Below are 11,230 nucleotides of genomic sequence, written 5' to 3'. Positions count from 1 at the left end.
CAAAGGCGGATAGCACTCACGTTACATTTATTCGAGTGCTTGAGTAACCTTTTTAAATAATTGTACTTCTTGGAGTACTTCAAGAAAAGCAAAAACAATAAACAACGGAAACACCTGCTCAAATTATACTCCTAAATATGCATACCACAAGACTTACCTTACATGTAGTTGGGAAAAGTGGGCGTGTCCAACACAGCATTAATGAGTCTAACGAATTAATTGGCTCAGTGTTGTTTTGGAGTGAGCTGAGGACACCGCTCGCTTCGTCCCGGGACAGACAGTAGATTCTGGGGGAAAGCAGAAGGGCTGTTGTTGTTGTTGTTGTAGATGTTTTAGCCCGTAAAGAGGATGTTTAGCAGGTTAATGCAGCTGGCGAGGGGCCCAGACCCTCCTCCACAGGACCCTCCTCCACCGGCCAAGGTAAGACTGACTTCTTCAATTATACTACAGCACACCAAGGTAGTGTTAATGCTTACACAACAGCAATCAACAACAATAAACACTAACCTGCATCGTATTTTGTGTTTAAAGAGAGTAAATGGGAAAACAAGGGAATGGGGGACTTGGAGTGGACATTTGATTGATATTTGTCTTTTGACCCAGAAAAACTAAACTCATTTGTGTTTGACTCTGAGTTTGTAGAAACGCTCAGGTGAAATCAGGCAGAGAGTGGCATCTGTAACTCTGTAAATCTGCTTGGCACCAGAGTGAAGTTAGGTCATCAGTGGGACAGACAGCCTCAGTCCTTTCTACACACTATTTATAAATCACCTGTAAAAATGTTATGTAATATTGGCACAGTGATGCATAGTGTCATAATACTAAAATGTGTTATTTCCTAAGAAAGGACTAATCATTCAAAAGTATGCATGAAAGTTCTAATTTTGTTCAAATGAATTAGGCTTAATGTTTACCAGCATTGTCAGTTTTAACAGGCTGCAATATTAATTAAGCATTATGGATACCTGTTCTGTTCATATTAGTTTAGGTCTGTGTGTAAGTATTATTATTTTTCCTTCTGACAACCCGAGTAATAATTCAATATTATGTTCAACAACAGGAGGAAAAACCTCCAGAGAAAAAAGAGGAGCCTCCAAAGAAAGATGAGGACAAGAAAGAAGAGAAAAAAGAACAAAAGGAAGAGAAAAAAGAAGAGCAAAAGGAGGAGAAAAAAGAAGAGCATAAGGAGGAGAAAAAAGAAGAGCATAAGGAGGAGAAGAAAGATGGCAAACCAGGTTGGACAGCAAACATGGCACTTGGACGTCAAATTTATTGATATTTACAGGCACTTTTAGTTAGATAAATGTAAAAGAACTTTTCTGTTCTTATGGATAAATAACGTGGTTTTCATGATTTTAGCTCCTGCACCGACTCCAGCGCCAGCACCAGCTGCTAATCCTGCTGCAGCCGACCCTGTGGCAGCAGAGGGGTAAGAGTCAGTGAGGCTCACTCACACCCAGTCACACCCAGTCACACTTTTAAGATAAGATAAGATGGTACTTTATTGATCTCACAGATGGAGAAATTGCATTCAATGAGAGAGCATCCGGCAGCAGCACCCATTCAGTGCGCACCACTCTTTTTTTTTTTTCTTTGGTGAAAGACATCAGTTTGTGTCAAAACAAGTGGCAGTAAACTCTAAAAGACTTCACTGATTCTCGAGCACCATTATGTAAACATCATTCTTTCAGAAAAGTTAGATCTTAAAGTAAGAAACAAGCTCTTGGTGAACTGCTCTCAATGACAGTGCTTTTTCTGCACATTGTTGTCCACAGAGTGCGGCAGTGCCTCAGTTGTCGCTGTTGTTGCTGAATCAATGAAAAGCCTAATGATCTCCTGTAGTGCACTGAGCCAGGCTTTTAGTGCAGTGCAATCCAATCCATTTGTACATTTCTATGTGTACTGTATACATGCAATACAGTATGTATATATGTACAGCATAGATAAAGTGTCCTGTATATGCTTTATACAGCACTGTACATAGTGCCTCACTGTAAACACTTCGGCTCACTCAGAGCAGTCTGCAGTTGTTAGAGCAGCGCCTCCACAATGTGACTTGTCTGAGGCTAAAGAAGGAAAAGCTGATTAGGAGCTTAGAGGTATTTGTGACCGGCAGTGATCACAGTTGCCATTAGGTCAAACATGCTCTGTTTCAGTGATTTTTATTTTTATATAGATTATTTTCGTGTGCTCACCTCTTCCTGTGACGTGTCTTTTCAGCTGATTTACACAAGTTCTGGAGCTCTTTTCCTACCGATGCAATCCAACACTTCATTGCAGCTTCCCAGTTGTGCAAAAGCTTAAAAGAAAACCCTGATCCCAGTTTACCGTCTCAGTTATTTATTTTATTCAGCAGCTGTTTTAAGCTAATTCAGATATCGTCATTGAAGGACCAACTGAACCTTCTTGGATTATAGAGGGCGATGTGTCAGCGTGGAGTTAAAAATGTGTTATTATTTTACATAGACATGGTTTGTAAATAGTATGTTGCCAATTTACTAAAGTGTATATTTTCCCCGTTAGTGAAGAGCCGCCCCCTCCTACTCCTCCGCCTGTGGTGTACTCTCGTTACGCAGATGACCACTTGAGAGCGGTGGCTAAAGCGCTTCGCGGACGCACCGAGGTCCTCAAGGAGAAAGTCATCGACCCATACGCCACGTCTCCTGAAATCTCCCCTCCAGTCAGTAAGTCCACATCGACCTCACGCACACGATACCAACAACTCGGTATGAAAGCAGATCGCAGAAACGTCATCTTCTGTTGTCTGTCTTAGCACCAATTTACAAAAAGGAGGACTACATTCGGCTGAAGGAGGAGGAGCGCATCGCCAAGGAGGAGGCGGAGAAGAAGAAAGCAGAGGAAGCGGCTAAAAAGGCAGAGGAGAAGAAAAAGAAAGATGAGGAGAAGCGTCTGGAGGCTGAGAAAAAGGCAGAGGAAGAGAGACTGGCTGCAGAGGCCATAAAGAAAGAGAGGAGGCTCCCGGAGTTTCACTGTCACTGCTTCGACGTGCTGTTCCACCCCATCGAGGTGAAGATGGACGAGTTTCTGGGGAACACCATAGATCCCTTTACAGGTGAGAGGTCCAGATGTTTGTATCATTTATTTGTCCAGGGTGACAACTGTCGATAGCAGTGGGTCACAACCAAGGCCGTGGGAACCCAGGGTGCTGAGGGTGCAGCAGCACGCCCTGGTGGATGGGAAATAAGCTCAGAATAGTATTTTTTTGGGGGGGCAATCTTGTCCCTCAGCAACCGCTAACCAAAATATGTTCCCACGGAATGAGGTGAGTTGCCGCCATTTTCTGTAGGTAATATAGGGCATTGCTTTGAATATTGACCTCTTAACTCCCGCCTTAACCAAGTGCATTTTCTCCAGTTATTGACGTCACTCCTTTACTTTTTTTTGTTGCGTTTTCCTCACATCTGTTGTCACTTTTTCATCACTTTTTCATCACTCATTCACCACTTTTTCGTCACTATTTTATCACTTTTTTGTCACTTTTTTGTCACTTTTTCGTCTCTTTTTTCATCACTCATTCACCACTTTTTCATCCCTTTTTTGTCACCTTTTCATCACCTTTTTGTCACATTTTTCTCATTTTTTCATCACTTTTTTGTCACGTTTTTGCCACTTTTTCATCACTCATTCACCACTTTTTCATCACTTTTTTTGCGTTGCGTTTGTGTCACTTTTTTGTCCTTTCAAGACGCTTTTCGATTTGGGTAAAGCCAAACTGGAGAGAAATGTGCTCGGTTCAGGTGGGGGGTTAAGAGGTTTATCTACTGAAGAAATGCTGCTGAATTGTAGTCTCATTTAAGGCTTATTTCAACAAAAGTGTGGTTGAGAAAATACAATGTTTTTAAACAAATTTAGTTTTTCCAAGGGCCAGGTTTCTGCGGTTTTATTACTCACTTTAGCTTGTGTACGGCAAAGAAAACCCCTTTGTGATCTGTGTCGAATCTGACTGCTGAGTCTTTACGTATGTCTAATGCTTTGTACACATCTCGTTGTTCTGTCTCTCGGATAGACCGGCGATACATCTTGTGGCTGTTTTTCGTGGCCTTGGCGTACAACTATAACATGTGGTTCTGCACAGTTCGACTGGCCTTTCCCCTTCACAACGCAAAAGCAAACCCATATTGGATCTTCTTTGACATTCTCAGTGACGTCGTGAACATTATCGACATAATCATCTGGCAACCAAGGCTCCAGTTCGTCAAAGCAGGGGATATTATCGTAAGTCCAACATCAGAACCTGTCACAGAAAAAGATTCACATACAAATTCAGCGACATTGAGATTGACTTACACCATGTATTTTTCTACTGCAGAAAGATAGAGCCATGACCAAAAAACATTACCGTAAGTCAGCGCAATTTAAGGTAAGAAATCACGGCATCACACATCATACGCATTTGAAACTTGAAATATAATTCTGTTATCACCTTCTTTTTGCTTGTGTAGACAGATATATTGTCCATCCTCCCATTTGACCTTCTCTCGCTGCATTTTGAGTTCTCGTCTGTGTATCGACTCAACCGCTTCATCAGGGTGAGACGGCCTTATCGTCTTAGTGCAGCACAGTAAACATTTTGACAACACATCATAATTTAGTTTTATTATAATTTAGTTTTACTCTTAGTCTAGTCCAAAGCACCAGACTCTTCGATTATTGGATTTCAGTGGACTCTGGAAGCTTAGATCTTTATAGTCCCTTCTGTTCTTTTTTTGTTCTTTTGTTTTTAAATATCTTTTTTATTTGACCATTATTCAAGCAGGATAGTCCCACTGCGATTAAGAATATTTTTTCCAGAATGACAAATAAACTGGAAATTATTCCAAAATAATAAATAAAATACTGGTACATTACTTTATTTCAGTGTTAATTTTGACAACATGGGTCTAGTTTTAAGAAAATTTAATGACTTTGCATTTATAATATTTAGTATGATCATATTAAAGCAGTACAAAGTAACTCATGCCCTTAAGCCATAAGCGCCACTGCAGGTGTCGTAGCATGTTGAGTTTTTTACTCATTCATTGTCCATCAGAGTAAATGCTACGCTGACCGAAAAGACAAAGGGAGAGAGGGATATTGTACATCCAATTACACAATGGAGATCATTTGTTTCACTCAAACTTGGCTGTAAATACTGTTTAAGTGGCGCTAGCTCGCAGTTAGCTTTGCCCGTTAGCCTGTTAGCGTCTTCTTCGTGATTCCATTAGCGTGTATTGGTGGCTCTGACCTGGAGGCTGGAAATTTGCGATTGTGGTTTTCTGGCCAGAGACACCAGGGGGAGATGAAAGACCCCCAATCATCCCATTAACACTTGTATTACCCCCAGAGGGACTACGAAAAGGATTTATTAAGGTAAACAAGTTACTTAGTGCTGCTTTAATCACGGTCCTGCTCCATGGAGCTTCTCCCTCAAGGACAAAGCACAGAGCTGTTCCTTTGACAGTGACTCTAAATGATACAAGGCTTTTTCAAACTGTCATTGAAGTTTAGAGAATTTTAGTCTCTTCTTTTCATTTTTACTTCGTCATATTTATTCGATGAACATATCTGGACCTTGTAGTCACAATTTTTGTCTCATAAACAACTTTTAATTTAGTTTTAGTCCAATTTTATTCAGCAAAAATATCACTTTGACTAAAATTATGACTAAATATTTTAGACAACGAAATTAACTCTGCTGTATTTGAATGTTTGATTCTCTTTTTGTGTTGGTGATTTGCAGTTTTATTTCCCCAAAAGTTCACAGATGCTTTGATTCAACCGTGAATGAAATGTCAATATTGCTTGTGAGGGTAAAGCCTTTTATCCCTCTGTACAGCACAATAATAACAGAAGACTTAATCATGAATCTACATGTGATTTTTTTTTATGGCTCTTGGTTCCTCTGTGTATTGCTGTTTTGGCCCTTAAAAGGACAAAACATTTGCTCATCTTTGATCTGAATTGTAATTAAAAAAAGAACAAAAAAGGTTATGTTTGTCCCTTGTCTACAAACGCAAATTAATTGGAATTAATTGAAAAAATCCTTTTGTTTTCATCCAGGTTTATTCCTTCTTTGAATTCAGTGATCGTCTTGAGAGTATCATGGACAAGGCTTACATCTGGAGGTGAATTAATGACTTACTTATTAACCGTATTCATTTATTTTTAAGATACTGACCTGCACTTTTGCCATTTCCCGATCACAGAGTGGCTCGTACAGCCGGCTACCTCCTGTACGTTCTCCACATAAATGCTGGTATTTACTATGTGGCCTCGGTTTACCAAGGCCTAGGGACCAGCATTTGGGTCTATGATGGCAAAGGAACAGCGTAAGTTATAATGTTTATTGATGCAAAGGAAAAGTTCAGATACATGTAATAAGGGATAGTGAATTTATCTGCTGAAGAATGCTGAGGTTTGAAGACCAGAGAGCATTATGTAGCGAAGAAGGACATAGAGTGGGAGGAACACGTGGAATTTCTGCTTAAATTGGTCATAAAATGTGGTCTGATCTATATTAAAATCACAAGGATGATTAAACAGTGTCTTCTTAAACTAATACCACCCAAACATTTACATTTTATCATCTTTTTATTGGCCATAACATGTAAATATCCACAGGACAGGGAGGAATAAGTAAATACACCACCTTAAATCTCGCTGAACTGCAGCAGTTTTGTAAAGAGGAACGGTCCAAGATTCATCCTGATATCCAGTTATTGCTACAAAAACAGCATTTTCTTTCGCCGACCAGACTTATGAAAAATATGCTACAATGTCAAGGTTTGGGTGGTTTAGTTCAAGCAGACACTGTTTAATCATTCTTGTGATTTTAATAAAGATCAGACCACATTTAGGCAGAAATGTAAGAAATTCCTCCCACTGTAAAAAGCTTTTCTATTTTCGTGCCTTAAATTACTAAACAATTTGTCCTGTTTTTTCCCTCTACAGATACCTGCGGTGTTACTATTATGCCGTGCGAAGTCTGATTAACATCGGAGGTCTCGATCAACCGACCAACACGTTTGAGATCACGTTTCAGATGTTGAATTTCTTCATTGGTGTCTTCGTCTTCTCCAGTTTGATCGGACAGGTAAGAGGACTGATTTGGATTGATTCGACGTGAGTACAAATTTTTTTAAAAACATAGTTGCGTAATCTTAAATCATCCCTCTTTTAGATGAGGGATGTGATTGGAGCGGCCACAGCGGCACAGGCGTACTTCAGAGCCTCAATGGACGGCTGCGTGTCCTACATGAACACGAACCACATCCCAAAAATGGTCCAGAACCGAGTCCGAACGTGGTACAACTACACGTGGACTGCGCAAGGCATGCTGGGTAAGTAGTGTGCTTTGACATGCTGCTTCGGTCTCTTTTGGCAACTTTTGATTCGAATGTACTGGACATTTCCCGTCAGATGAGTCAGAACTGTTGGATAAGATGCCACTGGTGATGAAGATTGCCATCGCTGTTGACATAAACCTGGCAACTTTCCAAAAGATCGATCTCTTCAAGGTGATTCAGGTCAAAATAGACAGAACATAATAAGAACATAAGCAATCACTCAATCACAGCTAGTCCTTATTTTGCATGGCCTTATTCAACATATTCTTAGCTACAAATACTTAATTAAGAGGTAATTGGAGATAAATTATGCTGAGTATGATTTGTCCTTGTTTAATGAGAGTTTTTATAGTATTAAAGGGATTTTTGTTTTGTTTTTTTATTTCATGCAGTCCAGTTTAGTGTTGCTAGGCTAGTGCTAGGCTAGTGCATGTCTATGGTAACTAGTAGCCTACATTAAAAACCTCTTCAAAATCATCGGGTAGTCCTCCAAACGTTGCCATATCTGATTTGCAGAAAGCTCCTTTGTGTGTGTGTAATGCCGTACACAGGTCAACAAACTACTGTAGATCGGGTAACCTAGCAGATCACTCGGCCGCTGCATAGCTTACAACCAGGAAGCTGATGCTGCTCAAATATAAGCTGTTTTAAATGCAAAATGATTATATTTCAAAAATTATTCAATCAACACAGACATTTATATCGGTAGTCTGGTGTTATAAGTGATTTGCCTCAGGTGCACTGTGGAGCGGGTCAGACTGGTTTTAATGCAGGCTACTAGTTACCATAGACATGCACTAGCCTAGCACTAGCCCAGCACCACTAAACTCTTCAAATATAAGGACTGCAAGAATTTAAAAAATATATATATATATCTCCAGAAATCAACTACAAGTTGGATAACTCGGAAATTAGGCCCTATGTCAAAAATCCTGAAATATCCCTTTAATCGGTTACTTGCAACCCCCTGATCAGGGAGCTAGGGTTTGGTTTAGGGTTACGGAACGACAAATATGATGCATGTTGTGTTTCGCTCACACAGGTCTTACACATAATTTTAGAAACTAGAAGGTCTTGGCTTTCAAATGAGGCATCACACTTGTATAAAGGCTGCTCTATGGTCAATACAATTTGAGATTTGGATATGCAGAATGACCCTAACCCTAAGCTGGCAGATAACAGTTTAACACTATAATTAATGTCCAACAACGCTCTAATTTCTGACTGATAATTAAGTAATTGTTAGTTAGTAGCTAGAAAGATGTTGAATAAGGCCATGCAAAATAAGGACTACTAAGTGCTTTATAGAGCTAATTAACCATCAATTAGTACCCTAATTAGCACTTAGTCAGCTGTTAATAAATGAGTGCTAAAATAAAGTGTTACCAAAACACATTACTGTAAATATGACACTCTCCACAGGGCTGTGATAATCAGATGTTGGTCGACATGTTGCTGCGGCTAAAGTCCATCGTCTATCTGCCTGGAGACTTTGTGGTCAGAAAAGTGAGTCATGTTTAAACTGAGAACAAGTTAATGCAGCAGATGTTTTCATCGTTGTTGACTGGACAAGGTTGTTTGAGTTGAGGGCTGAGCGTGATGAGTGTGAAGGATAATCAGAGAGGTGAAATGTGACAAACAAATGTGAATGTTTAATAAATCTAGTGCAAAATCATTGTCCACCTGAAGGAAAGAGGGTCCTAGGCTATTACTTTATACCCCAAGGCCTTGATATTTTTGGTAGCATAACTTTGAATAATGTTGGTCTCTTCAGAAGATTCTTCTGTTTGATGATATGATAAAATGCAGTTATACTAAAGGCCAGCAGAGGGCGCACATCTCCCCTTGTACACTGGTGATCAAGGCAAAAACTATCAGTAAAGATGCACTGGCAACCATGTTATTCAACGCAGGGATAGTTGGTAACATGTCAGAGATGTACCCTAACCTTTTCTTTGTGTCATTTCCCAGGGCGACATTGGCAAGGAGATGTACGTGATCAAAAGTGGCGCGGTGCAGGTGGTGGGAGGCCCAGACAACAGCATTGTTTTTGTGACTCTGAAGGCCGGCTGTGTGTTCGGAGAAATCAGGTTTAGTCATTTATTCACTTCACTTGTCACTTAAGATTATGTCCAACACGGGCCTATTCTCCTGCCATAGTTTACTACAGTCTGCTAAAGATGGAGGAAACAGACGCACAGCCAACGTCAAGGCCCACGGCTTCGCTAACCTCTTTGTCCTGGAGAAAAAAGACCTGTTCGATATTCTGGTTCACTATCCAGAATCTCAGAAGGTTTTGGCCCGGAAGGGAAGGTGAGTGCAGATAAGTTGCTTAAATGTGCAAGTGAATTATAGTAAATTTTAAGAATTGTTGTTGTCTTTTTAGGAAACTCATGAAGAATAAGGCAGCTACTGGAGCCAAAGCTGAGGAAAAGCCCAAAGGCATGACGCTGTTTCAGGCCAAACCGCCAACGCCAAAGCTGCTCAAAGCTATGGCGAATCTACGGAGACGCTCGGTATGCACAGTCATCCTTCATAGTGCATTACAGTCCTATACAATAAACACAATTTGCCGAATAGTGGGCCTGGATCGAAGAGCTGTTTCTGAAATTCATCTCCAAAATGTGTCAGTGAATAAACACTCTGTGATGTGGCTAAATTTGTACTAACATTATCCTTTACCAGGTCAAAACATCTGTAATTTGACTCAGCAAATTCCATTTCAAAATATCAATATCAGTATCTAGGGCTTTTCATTAATTACTGAGGTTTTTTCAAATGTGACTAGCCATTTAAATGTTTTTAATCACCTTAATTAGTTCTTAGTTAGTTCAAAGTTCTATCATAGATGTCCTGTTGCCTTTGTTGGATAGAAAAGCTCAGGGAAAAGGGGGTGAAGCGGAGAAAGGCCTTAAATTGATCTAAACTATTGCTAATGTACTGAAGATAATTGCATGAATGTGTGTTCTTTATTATATGAGACTGTATAATGATAAATTTTGTCTCCACAGAAAGCAGCAGCAGCAGAGGAACAATAAATACTGGAACATATTCACCTTCAGCTTCAAGACGTGGATCTTTATGGAACGGACTGTTCTAAATTGTCTCAGTATTTTGTGTGTAAATGAGTATGCAGTGGTCAAACAAAACTGTACATTGTTTTAAACACATATATTATGTATACAAAAAAATCATCAAATCAAAAAACATTTACACATTTTTATACCAAGGCTGTAAGGCAGGGGTGTTGAACTCATTTTGGTCGTGGGCCAAAATCCAGCTTCCTTGGCGGGTCGCATATAATAACATGAAAATACTCTAAGGAAAACATGTTTCCAATAAATTAATAATAATGAGCTGTGATTTCATAATAAAAGCCAGACAGTAATAAATAATGATAATGTCTTACACTTGTATTATGCTTTACAAGCCTGTGTCACAAGTTTCTCAGAGTACACTGTAGTCATTATTCATTCACTCCACACTCTGTGGTGGTAAGTAGCTATGGTAGCACTAGCCACAGCTGCCCTGGGGCAGACTGACCATTTACAACGGGACTATAATGTATTGTTCATTTCCTGATCTCTTATGTCAGTGCCCTCTGCTGGACATGTGTGGAATTCTTTCCTTTTATTTAGATTTAAGTTGCCCCCTAGTGGCTGAAATGAGCATGCTGGTTATTTCTTTTAAAAATATCAGAACTCCTCACAGGAATGGGTTAGCGACTTATTTATTTTTTTACATACTCCAGATTTTTTGCTAATTTGTGCTAGTAATCTTAACTCCCACCTTAACTGAGCAAATTTTCTCCAGTCCGACTTTACCCAAATCCAAAAGCCTACAGCCTAATAGGCCAGTGTAACGCTTCATTTGAAAGCCAAGAA

The 11,230-nt window shown here is 39.8% G+C and overlaps 1 protein-coding gene across 1 annotated transcript; it reads left to right on the top strand.

Moving 5' to 3' along the window:
- Positions 1–363: 363 nt before the first annotated feature.
- Positions 364–10,475, top strand: LOC306977896 (cyclic nucleotide-gated channel beta-3-like; the record flags this gene model as incomplete). The annotated part of the gene is made up of 17 exons (XM_079576335.1): positions 364–420; positions 1,360–1,439; positions 2,524–2,684; positions 2,774–3,073; positions 4,028–4,236; positions 4,331–4,381; positions 4,464–4,550; positions 6,061–6,125; positions 6,207–6,329; positions 6,952–7,093; positions 7,181–7,340; positions 7,420–7,517; positions 8,769–8,852; positions 9,318–9,436; positions 9,507–9,659; positions 9,733–9,862; positions 10,358–10,475. The coding sequence occupies 17 exons, from the start codon at positions 364–366 to the stop codon at positions 10,382–10,384; spliced, it is 2,046 nt and encodes a 681-aa protein (XP_079432461.1). The 3' UTR covers positions 10,385–10,475.
- Between the last annotated feature and the right edge of the window lie 755 nt (positions 10,476–11,230).

This window comes from Gobius niger, assembly GCF_951799975.1.
Source record: "Gobius niger genome assembly, chromosome: 18".
Taxonomy (NCBI): domain Eukaryota; kingdom Metazoa; phylum Chordata; class Actinopteri; order Gobiiformes; family Gobiidae; genus Gobius; species Gobius niger.
The sequence above is the reverse complement of the archived record's forward strand: the minus strand, read 5'-3'. Positions and strand labels throughout refer to the sequence as shown.